Raw genomic sequence first — 18,328 nt, 5'->3', positions numbered from 1 at the left:
TAGATAAAGTATTGGGCTAAGTATTACTAATTTGGCAAAAACTTGTGTGACACAGTCTCACAGGTCATATTCTGTTAGACGGATATCTTATTTGAGTTATTCATGAAAAAATGTTATTTTTTATGCTAAGATTATTAATTTTATTGCGAATATCAATAAAATTGACCCATCTCACAGATAAATATTCGTGAAACCATCTCACAAAAGACTACTTTACTGATTTTGATGATCGGAAAAGAATTTAATAATAATACTTTTAAAAAGAAATAGTATACTGCGCAAAGGAATCTAAGATGGGGGCCTACGTAAATTTAGTGCCAAGTGGAGGTGTCACAGTTTTGTCGGCGGTGGGAGATGCTGGATGAGCTGGTTGCGATTGTGTCCATCTGACGATTTTTCAAACAAAGTCTACGATTCAATTAATCAATTATTCGCAGAGATGTTCCAGCTAGTCGAACCGCGACCCTTCTTCAGGCGAGAGCAAGGCGGCTCGCTGCAACCTACCACTAGGTGAGACGAGACGGAACGGGTCGATTGGTCGGAAGCTTACCAACTCAACTAATATGTTTCATTAAAAAGGAGCGGTCGACTCGCGACGATCCAAATGACAAGAAACTCATTATCTCTCACTTAAGAAAAAAATAATTATTCGGTTACTAAGATAAATTTTAAGTTTTAAATCTTCCATAAGGTAAAAATTTGTGTGAAACGATCTAACGGATCGTATTTGTGAGCCGGATCTCTTATTTGGATCATCCATGAAAAATTATTATTTTTTATTGTGGATATCGGTAGAGTTGACCCGCCTCACATATTAGAATCCGAGAGACGCATAAGATTCACTCTTTCCATAATAGCAGTGAACTTTTATATGTCCAAATAAGATGTGCGTGCCCGTATAGAGTTCACATATATTTTTATATCAAATTATGAATGTTAAATACAATATTTGATAACACACTATTTTTCTTTTTTGGATCAATACATGATCACATTATACATATTGGGCCTTGGTTCTAGTTAAATGGTTTATAATTAATCATGTAATTGCATTTTCATGTATAGTCGATGGCAGATAACAAAATGGGAAAATGTATCAAAATGTCGTCCCTAGCATATGAAGAAGGAAACCTGAACTCAGAAAGGATCTCTTCAAGGACCACAAGATAGTTTAGCGCCGTCGTGAAACATAAGTTCTTGACACAGTTAACCGACCGGTGTATCCAACACCATAAATTTCTGGTCCGATGGGAAGTTGTTCATGTCTCAAACACGAACTCAATAAGCTAAACTGAAAAGACTACCTGTCCTGTTGTTTTCTTACCGGATTAAGTGTTAGTCACCGGTTTTCTTAAAAACTCAAGCTAAAATGGACTGAGAATAGTTTATATTTTAGTAATGCACACCGTGTTTGTGCCTGAAACATGAGAAAGACATGCCAACGGCTCTTCTTTCCCTGTCCTATCTTGTGAAAGAAGCAAATCTGTCAGAAAATATCAGTTGTTTTAGAACCAATATGACGTATTTAGAGACATCCCAAAAGTGACTTGAATGAGTAACCTTTTGAAAGCAAGGATTCATCTCTGAACCATATCGCCCATAAACTTGAGAGCTGGGATGCTCCTTATTTCTAGATCCATCAGGTGTGACCGAATTAGTGCCAACTTTGCTAACTCAGGATCTTTTGGGATCATATCAAGAACGGGATTCTGATCCTGAAAGCAACAAATACCAAATCTCACTGCAATAGCCACTGATTCCCGAATGCTCATATTGACCCGTATCTTCACCAATTCTAGGTCCAAGAAACATAAAAAATATTATTAGTCACTGCAAATTTTACCTTGGTTTTCATTGCACGGAACTTGCAATCAGATGCTGACTGAGGCAGCAGTTCGTCGACAACAAGTCTTCGAACTGGAACTTTTTCCTTCAGCAATGATGGACACAATCGTGACAGAGTGTCATAACCAGTATGAAAAATGGTCCTTTTTAAAATTCTTCTACGTTTAAAGGAAAAAATGTTACTTTCTGGTGCAAACTAACATACATATTTTATGATAGTTCTAGCGTACTTGAGCAAAAACCATGAAACTAAAATCCATTTTGCTTAAAACTTTTATGAGAAAAATACAATAGAATACAAATCATCAGGTTATTACAGATGGAATCATCACAATCACAAACTCTGTGGTCTCGGAGTTGCGGAAAAGATCTCGCACTTTTGATATCCTTTCTCTGAGTTGCTCTAGCTTGTCAGTATGCAGAACTGAGGGAAAAACATGAGTTTCAAATATTTAATGAGAAAACCACCTGCAATAACCTTATTAAAACAAGTAAAAGCACAATGACTTGATCTTACAGCATCCTGTTGTGGCTCTCCTTTTCCAAGCACTGATTTAAGGGCTGCAGTAGCTGATGTGATTTTCTTCTTTAGCTGAACCAGAGCAGGAAAGTTAATCGTCAAAATGTCAAGACTCTTATGTGGAAGCACACAATATTTTCATACAGTTTGTTTGAAAAAGTAAAACACACCGACTTAGAAAGAACACAAACACATCCACTTGAGGCTCTTACAACATGAAAGGAAATATTGGATTTCAATTATTTAAAACAGAATCGCTTGAAACCTCAACAATTATTTCTTGAAATACAAAACTTCGAACAGATTAAATAAATTTAGGATGCTGTGATGTACATTCAATTGTGACAAGAAGAGAAGCGAGGCTACAGAATAAATACTAAGAAGATGATGGAATGGCGGTTGTAACAGTGAGAGCAATTGTTTTTGTGAGGCTCGGGACCGAAGAGAGCGGAGGGTGATCGCCGGAGCCATGAGGTGGCACGGACAATGAGCAGCTCCTGGCAGGCTTCTAGGTGGAGGGAACATGAATGAACCGTTCTTACACCAGAAGGAGAGGGATTCCGAGACTGTTCAATGTAATGGACTGTACAGTTGAAGAGGGCTTAAAAGATTTGATTTGTACTACTCATATCACGTATGTGACTATGTGCATCTTCTTTTCGGTAGCTCATCACATAAGAACTTCAAAGTTAAGCGTGCTTGACTTGGGGCAATTTTGGGATGGATGACCTCCTGAGAAGTTTCCTAGGTTGCGTGTGAGTGAGGACATAAGCATGCTGGAAAGACTCGTCTTGGTACAGTGAGGACAGTCGTCAAATCTGGGACGTTACAAGTGGTATCAGAGCCGACCTCTCCGAGTACGGTGTGATTCGGGGACGAACCAAGCGGAAGCTGGTGGGCATGTGAGGCCCGGGGCCGAAGAGGGCGGGGGGTGATCGCCGGTGCCATGAGGTGGCACGGACAATGAGCGGCTCCTGGCAGGCTTCTAGGTGGAGGGAACATGAATGAACCGTTCTTACACCGGAAGGAGAGGGATTCCGAGAATGTTCGATGTAGTGGACTGTAGGGCTTAAAAGATTTGATTTGTACTACTCATATCACGAAGGTGGATCTTTTTTTCGGTAGCTCATCACATAAGAACTTCAAAGTTAAGCGTGCTTGACTTGGGGCAATTTTGGGATGAATAACCTTTTGGGAAGTTTTCTAGGGTGCGTGCTTGGTACAGTGAGGATAGTCGTAAAATCTGGGACGTTACAGTTTTGACTTGGATAATGAGCATCTAAGTGAGTGGCATACGTACACTAATGATCTGACTGAAGAAAAGAAGTTCAATACCCTCGATCAAAATTATATTTAAAAAATCCAGTGGCAAAACTTATGGTATCAGTAATCAAGTAGCTTTGACACTAGAAGAAATGTGGGGCAAAAATCAAAGAAGAAAGAAACCGTGAAGCCTGGGTTTTGTGAACCGGTAAAAGAAAACTTGGCGTATGACAGAGGAGAAGCAAAAGAATTTCAAGTTTTGGTACCATATGTTCATTATCTATCAACTAGTAGGAAGTAAAGAAGATTTGATTGGAGTAAAATGAAAAATCTCGAATTTTTATGCTAAGTGTCCAATATGCAAGAATTTGTAGGTACATCATTATCAAACAGTAAGCCTTACAATGCACTGAGTCACTGACATTTTCACATCTACAACTGTATACTTACCCTCGTCATCTTGCCTACGGATGCATCAAAGAAATCTGGTAACGAGAGCGATCGAAGTGTATGATCCTATAGCAAACAGTTTATCCATGCTTCCACAGCCACCAGACAAGGAATAAAGAAGAAAACACACAATTCCTTACTGTGGGAGCCATATAAAAAACATTTCGACTAAATCTACAGTACTCTGGTGACTCCACAAATTGCATAACCTGCAAGATCACTGCATAGTTTCAACAGCAATGACACATAACATCTAGAGTCTGCACAAATAAGATAATAATATATCATCAACAGCAATTTGCAAAACCAGACTTTTGAGACCAGTGATATTTAACATTGAACTGAGCCAGAAGGTCAAGAGTTCAAAACTCCTAGTGGCCAACTCTATTCATTAATATGATCTTAGATGTTTATTTTTTAAAACATGTTTCCTGAAACTTGACCAGCATGGATATGTACACCCTGGAAATATGATCTTGGATGTTTATTTTTTAAAACATGTTTCCTGAAACTTGACCAGCATGGATATGTACACCATGAATATTAATTTCGGGTACATATACCCTCAATTTTTTGAATTACAAAAGATGGGACATGATAAAGTATAAAATTTTTACAGGATACCTACAAATGCTCAAACTTTAGAGACATATGGTTTCAAACAATAACAAAAAAGACTGGGTTAAGTGCAAGGATTATGAAGATAAAGATAAATCAACAGTGTTTTCTTTCAACTGCTCTGCGAGCACTCCAAGGCCCATAGAATCCATAAAATGTTTAACAATGCTTTCACCATGTTGACTAGCAGATTGAAATTCTTCCCTCATTCTCACTGGGTTTACCTTTGACAGTAATGAGACTACATCATGTCATATCCGCTAAAACAAGTAAATGGAACATGAGATCTAAAGCACGTTTTTTGATTCAAATATGGATACCTGAAGGGCATAAAGAGGAGATTCCATGCCTTGCCTCAAACAAGCACCCCTCCAGTTAAATGCTGTGAGCAAACCACAATTGGATTATATGACACTGTCTGTACGAGTTACAATTTCTGACTAAAACATCAAGAAAATACAGGAAATGAAAGTCATTACTTGATCAAAAGAATCACTTAATGAGTGAGCAGGGTCGGTAGAAATAACAATAGTTGGATGGCCATGGTTGGAAAATTTTACATCCAGAGACGCTGCACAACTTGTTTTTCCAACACCTCCTTTCCCACCTAACATGTAATACTTCCTCTGCACCCCAAATTCATCTCATCAAATCCAGTAACTTCTTCCAGAGCAGTAGTCACAAAAGATCTCGCTGCAAAATAAAATGTACTCTAGATTTATGAAATTATCCGGCGCTGGCTCATTCGAAATCCACATCTTGTCAGACCAAAGGTAGGTTGATATGACATACCAAGCACCACACCCCTCTAGCAACACCGAAACAAATTAATTAGCATAAAAAACATTGCCATGATTATCAGTTTATTGCATTGGCAGCATTGGATTGATTACCATAATAATCAATTTATTGCATTGGCAGCACCGATTCTATCTGTAATGTCAAAAACATAACATTTATACCTCACAACACCATATTATCCATTCCTTTTCTACCCCAAAACACAATATCATCAACAACCATAGACACTACAATGGAAAGAAACTAAAAGCAATCGTGAACACATTCATCCCCGTTGGAATTAACACGTCCACAGACACACTTAATAGACAAGCCAGAAACGGGCACTAGAACTCGAAATTGAATTAAGAAAATATGTCATATACCCACGAGAAACAAACACGAAAATGTACACACACAAAAAGATGCTTACTTGTATTCAAGCGTAAACCTTGGAACTGGGTTAGCTGCTTTGGGTAGACATGAGAATCGAAGTAGCTTAAAAAAGTTTCACTGATTTTAGCAGATGAAGAGGTGCGGAACTGGGATTTCGATACGCGATTGAAAAGAGAAGACATGGTCATTTTTCATGTTTCCGCAAATCCTGCAGACAGCAGCTTTTTTGCGAGGAGAAGAAACACGAAGTCGAAGAGAGTATTGGCAAACTAAATGGGCCGTGAAAAGTTTACAAGGCCCACATTAACAGAATAGGGCCGTCAGTAAGAAAAATCCGCTTTTCATTTTTTGTTATTCTGTTAATTTTTTTTTCAATTTAATCGTTATTTATCACAGATCTGACATAAAAAATAATAATGATATTATATAAAACAATAAAAATATGATGCGATATATAATATTGTTGGCCTGAATTCAGATATTGTTGTCATGTCCTAAGCCACGTAAGCATTCTGGCAAAAAAATAAATTAATATTTATTAAAAATTGAAATATAGAAGATCAAAAATTGTAAATTGACAATAAAATCAAACCAAAATATAAAAAAATATATGCAAATTACATGAGAAAAATATAATTTTCTCAATATCAGATGAGAATATAGGAGGATTTCCTGGACCAAATGTTTACAAATTTATTATATAATCTCTAACTAATTATAAAAAATACATTAGAAAAATATCTTTAAAATTCTAAAATTTAATATAATCCATAATGTTTTCTCTAAAAAATTGTCATACATGACAAAAAATAATTTACATGCGATATGAAAAAAAATAATATTTTAAAGCATATTTCTGAAAATAATTTTTCACTAAGTGAACACAATCATCATGTGGAGGGGGGACGATGGATTCTTGGGGCGATAGCGATCCCGGAGCTTCTGCTAAGAAACATGCATGATTTTGCGCAGGACATAGAGTCTCTCGTGGAGTGGATCTGCCAGCAGTTGCCCACTCTGGTTCCGTGAGGAAATCAATGGCACGCATTGGCAAAGCATCCGCCATTGTTGAGAAGATACCTAATGACTTTGAGTTTCAATACTTGTTGCCGATTATATGAAGACATTAAGTGAATTTGTACGTTTGTGATGAAACATGTTCCAATAATTTATCACGAAGCAATAACAACAACAACAGATTTTGAGGAAAATGGATAATTAGTTCTGCAAATTAATTTATCAAATAATTTTTTCGAAATTATTTCTATCCGCCATTCCCACTTCATATACCGGTTGTTAAGAACAGTAGGAAATGGAGAAAATATTACATTATCGTAATCAATGTTCTGTACAATTCTTATCTAAGAGTTACGGTATATATCAAACTATCTCAAATTCAGTTTAATTTCAAAAATATATTTGGGATAGTTTTATAATCTCAAAAATAATATGTAATCTCGTTTTACTTATAACATTTCTTGTTAAATAATTAATGAAAATGAAAACATGCACGAGTTTGACTAAAGCTAACGTCTTATTTTGCTACTTAATTTCAACACTGGCAAACCAATTAAAACTAACGGGAAATTGGCCTTCAGTTCTCAGCCGTCGATTTTTTTTTGTGTTCAGTCTCTGGGTACTTTTTTAGTACCACGTTTCCACATTGAGGATTTTTCACCAACTTCTCCAACAACTAACCTACACAATTTCAACCTGATTAATTATCTTCATATTTTTTCTTATAATCATTAATCATGATTATAACTAGGTATAATGCTTTTATGAATTCAAAAGTATGGACAATGATAGCATATAAGTATTGGAAATTTCAAGATTGCAAATTTGGTGGAAATACAAGTCAGAAAAAGCAACCACTAGTCAATAAGCACACGTTTGCATTAAGCCAAACTTTCCTTGTTTCCACTTTCCACCGTGAGTTGTTCCACTATGTGAATATTTTGTCATATTTGGGGCATAATGGATAAGCTAAGCAATAAACTAACATGTGAAATTAAACTCCTCTCGTGTATTAATCATTCGCAATAAATGACTAAATCAGAAACAATAATCTTCACCATTCCCAGAATCCGTTCATACTTTTGGGTAAAGAATGATAGATGAGATCTTACTTATGTGAGCATTATCCTCGCTTCATTTCAACAAGTAAGATCTTACTACACATACAATTTCTAAAAAAAATGGATCCTATATATACATGGGCAAATCTTGGTCATCTATCCTATCATGAAGGCAATATCTACATAGTAGGATGAAATAAACCGGTAACAAATGAATGGTTAACTCTACAAGGACAACGTATTAAAAAACTTCTTTGCACGAACCAAAAAAACAAGAAGTCCGAGAAGATAAAAAACGACCAAACCCATATTTTTATTGCCGCTTGCAAACCATAATTATTCTCTATGTCACGATTCGATTTAATTACGTGTAAAAGTAGGATACTAATTGAAAATTATGATTAACGTAGTGATTTGTAACTAAAATTATTGTCAACTTTGAGTTAAACAATGTTAGAAACAATAATTTGTATCAATATCTTATTCTTCTGACCATACTTGTGCCAACAAGACTCTAATATCATGGGTTTGACAAAGTATTTACATTATTTTAAAAAAAAAGCATTTGGTCTACAACATAATTAGTTTTAATTATCATAAAAGGAAAATATAGTCATCCCATTATTTTAGAGTGTTTGCAATATATTATGATTTGAAGAGGTGATTAAATTTATAGGATTCCGAAGAAATAAAAAAAATTAGAAGTGAATGTTCAGGAAACGAATAGTGTTTGAAATAATTGATTGTAACATTAACTTGTTATTAAAATCACTTTTGTATAAGTAAAATCGTATCTATAGATATATAATTAGCTTTTTAAGTCAAAAGTCAATAATATTTTTTGATTGATTGTAAATATTCAATGTATTGATTTTGGTAGAAGCTTCTGAGTTGAATTTGTATCGGAGAGAATGATAAGAATAGCAAAATTAACTTATTAAATATCAACTAACAACTTGTCCGTGAAACTATTTACTTTAGCTTCCCAAAGTCACGTGTGGACATATATCTCTTCCAAAGACTGCTATTTTGCCTTAAATTACTTTATTTATACTTTAATAAATATGGGGTAATTTTCCTTCTATTTTCTTATTATATACTTTTTCTATCATATTTTCCAGTGGTTTGTAAATTTTGATAAAATAATTTCCTGTTAATTTATTTGATTCATTAAATCAAAATATTAGGGTGCAAGATTTGAGTGATTTTTTTTAAGGACTTGTTGTTATAGTTATTTACAAAAAATCATCGGATGATTTTTGTTGAAATAATTGATATCAAGAAAATTTGAAAATAATGCAAAAAAAAAAATTAAAGTTCTACATTTTTGGATTCCAGTTTTATTTAAATATAAGTGATTTGAGTTGTGGAAAAAAAATTAAAAGGTCTATTTAACTAAATAAAGCTGGCTTACCTCATTTCACACTTTTGCATTCTTGCATTGTCGTTCTCCTCTTCCCAGATTCAGGCGTCTCCTGCTATTTCTCCAGCGAACTCACGTCCTCTGTTCCGGCCCCCTTTTCCTTCGTCTTATTCCCGTAAGTTCTCTTTTCATATTATATACATATATCAAATTCTACCTCCTCTATCTCTACCTCTGGTGCAAACGCTCGTGGCTTCTTCAGAAATAGATCGAGGTAAATCGTCGTAAATAAATCAATGATATTGTCTCACAAAAAAATTTATTCTGAATATATGTTGAAAATTAAAATAATCTGAAAATTTAAGACAATATTTAAATCGAGTCAAGTAAAGTTAAAATGTTAATGATAATTAAGCTGTGAACAATAATTTTTGGCGAGTGCTGTCTAAATCACATATTTATTTATTTTCACCTCTGACTAACCAATACAACGCGGAGCCATCCCTCTTGTTTTAAGTTTTTAAAGCTATATTTCCAATGGAATACTAGACCAGTCTATTTTAAATCTCATTGAATCCTTCCTTTCCACGCTGAATTTTGGGTTGAATCTTCGATCTCTCTATGAATCCATCAACCCTAAATTCCCACCAATTCTTCCCACTTTTTCGGATACGCATCGCGGATTTCAAGATCTTGCTTTGTTATGTGTAAGACGAAAATGGCGATCAAAGCATCCGAGCCGGGACCGAGTCCGACTCCTCGACGCACCAGTTCATCTCCGGCAGCCCGAAGAAAATCATCGTCCAGATTACATGCGGACAAACCCTCATCAACGTCTTCTTCGAGCTTCCCGGCGGGTCGCCTGTCGAATCCTTTCAACACCACCACCTCCCTGTCTTCCTCCACCACCTACAGGCTTGATACGTCCATTGCCACTACCTCTGCCGACAGCCGCACCTCCTTGTCCAGCCTCCTGGACAACCTCCCTGAAAGCACCACAATTTACGACTTCTCCGAAATCCGCGCCGCCACGAATAATTTTCTCGGCAAGAGGTTCTCCTCCTCCTCCTCTTCTTCCCAGTCCTGGCGCTGCGTTCTGAAAGGGAAAGACGTCGTTGTTTTCCGGCGCAAGCTCCTTAAATCCATGTCGAGTTCGGATGTACAACAGAAGCTGTCGGTGATAAGCAGAAGCCACTTCACAAGCATAGTCAAGCTCCTCGGAGTTTCCATTTCCGGCGAGTATATTTACCTCGTGTATGAATTCGTGAAAGGATCGGACTTGGGTGTCTGCCTGAGGAACAAGATGAATCTGGATTTTACAATTCTTTCGACCTGGATGTCGCGTATTCAGATTTCCACGGATATAGCTCATGGGCTTGATTATATACATAATACGGCGGGATTAAACATTGCTATGATCCACAAGCACATAAAGAGCAGCGGAATTATTGTTACCGAGCCTTCTTTCAATGCCAAGATTTGCCATTTCGGTGCGGCGGAGCTTTGCGGCGAGACGATGGGGGAGGGGAGGCCAGATGCGGCCGCGGCGGATAGGAAATTCGAGGGCGTTAGAGGGTACATGTCGCCGGAGTTCCAGTCCACCGGCGTGGCGACCCAGAAGTCCGATGTTTACGCATTTGGGGTTGTGATTCTTGAACTGTTAACCGGAGAGGAGCCGGTGAAGTACAAGTTGATAAACGGTAGTTACAGTAGGACATCGGTGATCGATACGGCCAGGGAGGTAGTGGATGGCGGTGGCGACGAGGGGGTGGAGGGGAGATTGAGACGGTGGGTAGATAGAAGGCTGAAGGATTCTTTCCCGGTGGAGGTAGCGGAGAGGCTGACACGTGTGGCGTTGCAATGCGTGCAAGAGGATCCGGATAAAAGACCCGAAATGAAATGGGTCTCGGGTAAGATATCGAAGCTTTATTTGACATCGAGAATTTGGGCCGACCGGGTTAAGGTCCCCACTGAGATTTCAGTCTCATTGGCACCCAGATAGAGGTAGCTTCATGACAATTTTTTTTAAAAAAAAATCCAATAATATTATTGGTTTATAATTGTACTAGTATTTAACCCGTGCGATGCACGGGCTGATATTTTTAAAAATCGGTGAAAAATGATTAGATATTTAAATTGAACAAAATAATATAATTATAAAAAATAAAAATAAAACTATTTTTTCGCTAATTTTAAAAAACTTTCTTAAATACAACGCATGTCGATTAATTTTTGTGCCTAATAATCACTATCATATATCAAAATTTTAGATTGTGTTAGCCTAAGGCAATGACATGATTGTTATCATGTTTAATATATTGATATCGACCACCAACCTTAATACAAATTTAATTTTTTAATTTCCGAGAAGCTACATATTATAATTGTTTAACATATGACAAAAAAATATTTTTAAATCATATTCATTAAAATTAATGAAAAATACTTTTTTAAAAATTCAGTAATTTCGTCTAAATCCACATTCACCAACGATTTTGTGACATGACACATGTTTGACACATTTGAATGATAACAATAATTGTTTCATCAATATCTTTATCCAAATGGGTTGTGATTTTTGTTGAGGATCGGGTTGAGTTTAGAAGGGGGGTTGAATAAGCTCAATAGCCAACTTATTAAATTCTTCGAATGATGTGCTAAAATCCTGTTAGAGATTTTAACGATTCTTGTTCAAGTATAAAAACCAGCAGATCACTAAATAATGTGCGGAAAACGATCTTTTGGTTAGTGGGTGAAAAATGATAAAGCCGAAAAGCAGTAGATAACACAAGGATTATTTCTGGAAGTTCGAAGATGTATCTTCTACGTCTCCCCTTCTTCTGTTTCCAGAAGGTATCACTAAAAGATTTTGGTGAATACAACACAACAATTGTACACACCCACTTCAATAGGACTTACCCTTCGCCTATTGAAACTCTTAGCTTTACAACTCAACTTCTTGAATAATCTTAACTTCTGGAAAAGACTCTTTTCCAGTTACAAATTCTTCTATCAATGAATTGATGAAATGAATAGCTTAAGAAGATATGACTGAAGTAGCTAGCACAATATGATCTCAATGATCAACAGTATGCAATGAAGCGTGTTCTGCCTTTTTCAGTGTTGAGCTCTTTTAAATAACTGAAAGTTCTAACAATTGCTCAAATGATGTTTTTCAATTCAGATAGTTGCTCAATGCTACGGTAGTCTTTCACTAAATCCTTCATCTCCATATATAGGCTCTATTCAATGTTTAAAAAACTGAACGGCTCTTTTCTTTTGGTGGTTCAGCTTTATTAATTAAAATGGACCCTGCAGAATACATCAAAAGTAATCAGTTGCAGTTTATACCAAAAATGGTATACCGTCTTAAATGTTCTTGTATAGCATTTAATGGCATTTAACGAAGCAATAAATGCTGCTATCATGTTAATAAATCAACGGTAATATTTTAGAGATTTTGAGATACGCAAGATTCTGTTAGTGTATATTTCGAATTTTGTATCATTCTAATTCTAGTTTTAGCTAAGAAATTATTCGAGCAAGTTTTTAGTGTGATACCAGTACTTCTGGTTTTTACAATATCTACTGGTTTTGTACTAATCCAACATCTACTGGTTTTTCCTTAGCAACTTCATTCTAACAATTTTGCGCGATACAGGTACTTCTGTTTTATAACGTCTACTGGTTCTACTGGTTTTGTACTAATCCAGCATCTACTGGTTTTTCCTTAGCAACTCCACAATAATTTTAATTCTAACAATTTTATTTACAAAATCTCTTCATAATAAACACAACAGCCTATTATTTCGAAAGAAAAATGAAACATGTGATCATAAGTTAATTATGTATAAAACAGAAAAGTTATTTTATTAAAATTTATTATGTGTATTTCAAAACAATGTCAATATATTTTATGAGGTGCTTTTTAATAAGATGTTCACATTCTTTAGAATTGGTTTAATAATTTCCATTACAGGAATTTTATATTATCATGTATCTGTGAACTTTGTCATATAGAAGAATATCACATTAGTAATACGTAATAATCAAAATTTTATACAAATAGATGAATAATATTTTTTACTTCTCGATCATGAAAGGTATATTTCAAACTTAATGTCTAGTTGTTCTCGTTGTTTCCATATGCAGGTAGTTCATAACAACGAACAAATCTAAATTTAAATTAACATTACATCTTGGAAAGATTCAACTCAATTTTGGATTAGATAAATTTAGTAAGATAAATAGAATAAAAATAATTTCTAATATAATATAAAATATTGCATTATTTATAATTTAAAATCCAAATAAGACATCCCAAGGGACAAAAACTATACATTGGATGCTCTTGACAGAATTATACCATACATTTTTTTTTTTTTTGAATTCCTAAACTAAGGGGTGGGGGATCGAACTCATGCCATTTGCATGGGCAATACAGATGAGAACCATTGGGCCACAGCCCTGGTCTCAGAATTATACCATACATAACTCTTTTAAATTATGAAAATCTCGAATTGCATGCATTCAGTGTCAAACATTTCTGATTATTGAGGGTAATATATATATTTATTGAGAGTAATTTAATGTCAATTTGAAACTATTTTGAATCTATCTCTTTTAGTTTTTTTGTGCTATCTTATTTGAATTTTGAGGAAGAGAATTTAAATTATACAATATACATATGGTTTTGGAAGAAAACTACAACGCATTAATTCTTTCAAATTAAGATAATTTTGAAATAATATGTTTTTGGGATAAAAAAAAATTATGATTACTAAATGATAAATTAATGTTAATTGGAAAACCTTGTTGTAGTGATAACTTTTAACACTCAAACAATTTTATTTTAGAAAAAATAAATAAACTAATTAGATATTGTATTTCTTTTTCAGTAAGTAACTTGGGCAGAAAAATTACTTAAAATTGAAAAAATTATTTTTGAATGATTTACCTCATGAGTGATACTGAACATTGCAACCATTTGTTTTAAATTTATTTATGCAGTTTTAAATTAAACTGATTGATATAATCAATGCAAAATTTTTAATATAGTTTATTTTCAATAAAGTTTAGTTTTAATTTGAGTAAAAAAATAAAAAAACATATCATACATAAAATCATTTGAAGTAATATAAAAATTATTTAAATTTAAAATTGAATTAAATGAAGTGATATAATCAATGTAAACAATAATTGGAGTGATCATTTATTGCAGTACATACATGTCAATATTCATGATAAATCTTTCCTTTTTTAAAAATGATATTTTTGCGGGAAATTACTATTTTTGACAAAAACTATGTTTATATATATATATATATATATATATATATATATATATATATATATATATATATATATATATATATTTGAGTAAAAAAATAAAAACATATAATACATAAATTAAATTTGAATTAATATAAAAATTAATTAAATTAAAATTGAATTAAGTGAATTGATACAATCAATGCAAACAATAATTAAAGTGTTAATTTATTGCAGTACACGTATATCAATATTTTCTTTTTTTAGAAATGACATTTTGGCGGGAAATTACTATTTTTGACAAAAACTCTGCTTTTATATATATATAGATAGGAAAAAATTAGTGTGAAACAGTCTTACGGGTCGTATTTCGTGAGACATATATCTTATTTGGGTCATCCATGAAAAAATATTACTTTTTATGCTAAGAATATTACTTTTTATTGTGAACAGATAAAGATTTGTTAGACCGTCTCACAAGATACTTACTAAAATTTATATTATTAAGGTCGAGACATAAATATTCTGGTATGGCTTATCAGATCAGATTTTTTCCTAATTTTATACCAACATTCTATATAAACAGCTATTTCTCAACGCATTTCTACATATTTTTAATGAATCATAATATTTCGCTATTGGATAAATATTATTATATGTTGTCCCAAAGTAATGAGGACAACGATTTTGGCATCTCTTGTCAATAACATCACATTCTCTATTGTACAGAATACGTGTGATGTGGAAGCGTCGGGCAACATATTTATCATATATTGTTTGGACATTGCTCTCAGAAAAAAAAATCATATAAATAAATTCTTAGTGTCCATTAATATCTACACTCAATTAAGAATGATAAATCAATGACATTGTTTTCCTACTAATAAAACAAGAACTACTCAAAGATCTAATTGGATATGGAGTTTGGATTAAAAGATTTCAAATATATTTTTGTTGTTTAGAGAAGTAAAACAGTAATATTTAAATATATTTTTATATATTTACATAATATTTCATGTTAATAAGAATATATTTCAAGTTCACTCAATATTAAAAAATCCATTCTAATTAAATTATGCATCACTTTACGTTTCAACTAGATAAATACATAAATGCACATAAATGAAGTAAAATTTGAGTACCCTTTCTTCAAGGAATGTAGAACATGTGCAGAACATAGCTCATCATATTAGAAATAAATTTGCTATGATTTCTTTGATCAAACCATTCTAGCAAGAATTGAGGACATCATCCATTGATGGCTAAGCATAGGATCTTCTTCAACACATGATCTAGCTAAGAGTGTTAAGCATAACGCTCCCCCCATAGAGTAGTCGTCTTTCAAACAAGGATCGACTAGATGTCTCGACTGATCGAAGCCTTATGCAATCCGAAAGTAAAATCATTGAAGTTTCACAAATAAACTAAAAAATAACGTAATGACAATGTAAAACTAATATCATCTGAATATTTAAAAATAGTTTATAGCCTTCTATTATACATTATAGCCTTTTTTAGTTTAATAATCCTAAAATACCATTCTTTCCATTTTCTCCATCTCAATAAAGTAATATAATTTATTAGAATAATTTAAATAAACTTATCTTATTGTAATATTTCTAAATAAGTATAATTTTTAAATGACAAGAAAAAATTGATGTTAATCATTAAAGAATAATAACAATTAAAGCCATACTTTTATTATCTGTATCTCAGATACTTACATTACACAGGTTATGCACAACTAAACAAATAATTCAATCTTCTCTAAAAAAATTAATTCAATAAAAATTAATAACTCAAATATAAAATTAAATAATCACAAATATGTCATTTTTTAAACAATATTATTAGCTAAGTAAAGACTTAATTTATTAGTTTTTGAGTAGGTCTCATGTGAGACCGTCTTACGGATCACAATCTGTGAGACGGGTCAAATTTACCCATATTCACAATAAAAAGTAATACTCTTAGCATAAAAAATATTACTTTTTCATGGATTATTCAAATAAAAATTCGTCTCACAAAATACGACCCGTGAGACCGTCTCACACAAGTTTTTGCCTTAGTTTTTTCACTAATAGAATGTAGGCAAAAACTTATGTGAGACGGTCTCACGGGTCGTATTTGTGAGACGGATCTCTTATTTGGGTCACCCATGAAAAAATATTACTTTTTATGCTAAGAGTATTACTTTTTATTGTGAATATGGGTAGAGTTGACGCGTCTCACAATTATGATCCGTGAGACGGTCTCACATGAGACTCACTCTATAATGTATTGCTTGAATTATTATTATTTTTTAAAATTATCTAAAAAAATTTCATCTCAAGATTCTTAGAGATGAAAAAATATAATATAACATTGAAAGAAAGAAAAAAAAATAAAATATGAAAATTTGGTATTTAAACATAGAGTGAGTTTCATGTGAGACCGTCTCACGGATACTAATCTGTGAGACGGGTCAACCCTACCCATATTCACAATAAAAAATAATATTTTTTCATGGATGACCCAAACAAGAGATCTGTCTCACAAATACGACTTGTAAAACCGTCTCACACAAGTTTTTACCTTAAACATATACTATTAAGGATTTGAAATTATATAATTTTTTTTAAATAATTTTTTTGTGATGAAATAAAGTATCTTGAAGGTTAGATTTGTCCATTTTAAATATAACAACACAAACTAGAGTGGAGTTAACAATTTGTGGAGAGTTTGATAAATTATTATGATTTTGATTTCTCTTATCAATAACTTTTCGGTCGAGTTTGTCACACACGACTTGTTCAATATAATTTATCTTACTATCGTAGTTTACTAACCATTATGTTTAGGGGTGTGCATTCGGTCGGTTCGAACCGAATTTTATTTTGATAACCGAACTGATCGAATTAGTTTTAATAACCGATCATAAATTAATCGAATTAAAATCGGAAATTAACCGATTTTTTTTTTGAAAAAATAAAACTAAATATAAAAACATTAAAAATATTATAAATTATATAATAAATCTATTTTTTTAAAAATTAATTTATTATTCGGTTAGTTCGGTTAATTCGATTAACCGATTTTTTTTTTACGAAAACTGAAACTGAACCGAATTAACCGATTTTTTTAAACTTTCAAAACCGAATTTCCGAAATAACCGAACCGAATTTTCGAATTGTCTCGGTTCGATCGGTTATTTCGGTTTAATCGAGATTTTTCTCATTCCTAATTATGTTAGTTCGAGATTTATTTAATACGCATAAAAAAAACAACGACTTCGGATTTTCACGTAATAAAAAAAAACACACGATGAGAAAATAACATTATGTCATTAATTCTGAAATTTGATTATAAATATAATATTGTAATTTGCATATCCAACGATTAGGTTGTCTTAATTGTTCCAGTTGGAAACCTTTGCGATTCTTTTTCAAATGATAGTTTTTCTATACACATGATATACAATATAATATAGGAATATGACATACACGGTGTGTCTATGAATATATAATATGACATGAGATCATAAATAAAAATTTTAAAAAAAAGTAACTTGTTTTTATTTTTAAATTTTTTATTAATTTTAAAATTAAAATAATAAAAAATATATATTTACTCTATTATAAAGTTTTGGAATGTAAAAAAACTGTTTTGGACCTAGTGTTACATCTATATATATATATATAAATAGATTTATTGACAAAATAAGAAATTTTCTGTCCAAATTAATTACTAAAAAAGAAAATATAA

The 18,328-nt window shown here is 32.9% G+C and overlaps 2 protein-coding genes across 16 annotated transcripts; one reads left to right on the top strand and one right to left on the bottom strand.

The window, feature by feature from the left end:
• Window positions 1–993: 993 nt before the first annotated feature.
• LOC140839974 (ATPase GET3C-like) lies at window positions 994–6,274 on the bottom strand. Of its 15 annotated transcripts, XR_012119816.1 has the most exons (11): window positions 5,910–6,271; window positions 5,590–5,629; window positions 5,176–5,504; window positions 5,017–5,078; window positions 4,219–4,287; window positions 4,079–4,144; window positions 2,363–2,437; window positions 2,163–2,269; window positions 1,844–1,930; window positions 1,561–1,715; window positions 994–1,483 (listed from the first exon to the last, which is right to left on the bottom strand). XR_012119816.1 is itself a non-coding variant. In XM_073207009.1 (9 exons), exons 6-8 carry the CDS (start codon window positions 2,172–2,174, stop codon window positions 1,578–1,580), a joined length of 237 nt encoding a protein of 78 aa, XP_073063110.1. In that variant the 5' UTR covers window positions 2,175–2,269; window positions 4,079–4,287; window positions 5,017–5,078; window positions 5,176–5,504; window positions 5,590–5,629; window positions 5,910–6,228; the 3' UTR covers window positions 997–1,483; window positions 1,561–1,577. The 15 variants fall into 15 exon arrangements, 7 of the variants coding, with proteins under 7 accessions (XP_073063110.1, XP_073063111.1, XP_073063113.1 ...); XR_012119823.1 differs by lacking the exon at window positions 2,363–2,437 and having other exon boundaries at window positions 995–1,483; window positions 1,844–2,269; window positions 5,910–6,256; XR_012119819.1 differs by lacking the exon at window positions 4,079–4,144 and having other exon boundaries at window positions 996–1,483; window positions 1,844–2,269; window positions 5,910–6,248.
• A 3,173-nt stretch (window positions 6,275–9,447) lies between these two features.
• On the top strand, window positions 9,448–15,040 carry LOC140839973 (lysM domain receptor-like kinase 3). The gene is made up of 2 exons (XM_073207004.1): window positions 9,448–11,381; window positions 14,918–15,040. The coding sequence occupies exon 1, from the start codon at window positions 10,017–10,019 to the stop codon at window positions 11,313–11,315; it is 1,299 nt and encodes a 432-aa protein (XP_073063105.1). The 5' UTR covers window positions 9,448–10,016; the 3' UTR covers window positions 11,316–11,381; window positions 14,918–15,040.
• Window positions 15,041–18,328: the final 3,288 nt, after the last annotated feature.

The sequence above is a fragment of the Primulina eburnea genome, chromosome 8 (genome assembly GCF_022965805.1).
Source record: "Primulina eburnea isolate SZY01 chromosome 8, ASM2296580v1, whole genome shotgun sequence".
Taxonomy (NCBI): domain Eukaryota; kingdom Viridiplantae; phylum Streptophyta; class Magnoliopsida; order Lamiales; family Gesneriaceae; genus Primulina; species Primulina eburnea.
The sequence above is the reverse complement of the archived record's forward strand: the minus strand, read 5'-3'. Positions and strand labels throughout refer to the sequence as shown.

Excerpts from the sequence above, each read along its gene's own strand:
- LOC140839974 (XM_073207007.1), bottom strand. The coding sequence starts at position 5,043 with ATGGAATCTCCTCTTTATGCCCTTCAG. Across the intron at positions 4,288-5,016 it reads CTCCTCTTTATGCCCTTCAG|GTTATGCAATTTGTGGAGTC; the intron begins GTATCCATATTT and ends GTGATCTTGCAG. Across the intron at positions 2,438-4,078 it reads CCGTAGGCAAGATGACGAGG|CTAAAGAAGAAAATCACATC; the intron begins GTAAGTATACAG and ends GCTCTGGTTCAG.
- LOC140839973 (XM_073207004.1), top strand. The coding sequence starts at position 10,017 with ATGTGTAAGACGAAAATGGCGATCAAAGCATCCGAGCCGGGACCGAGT.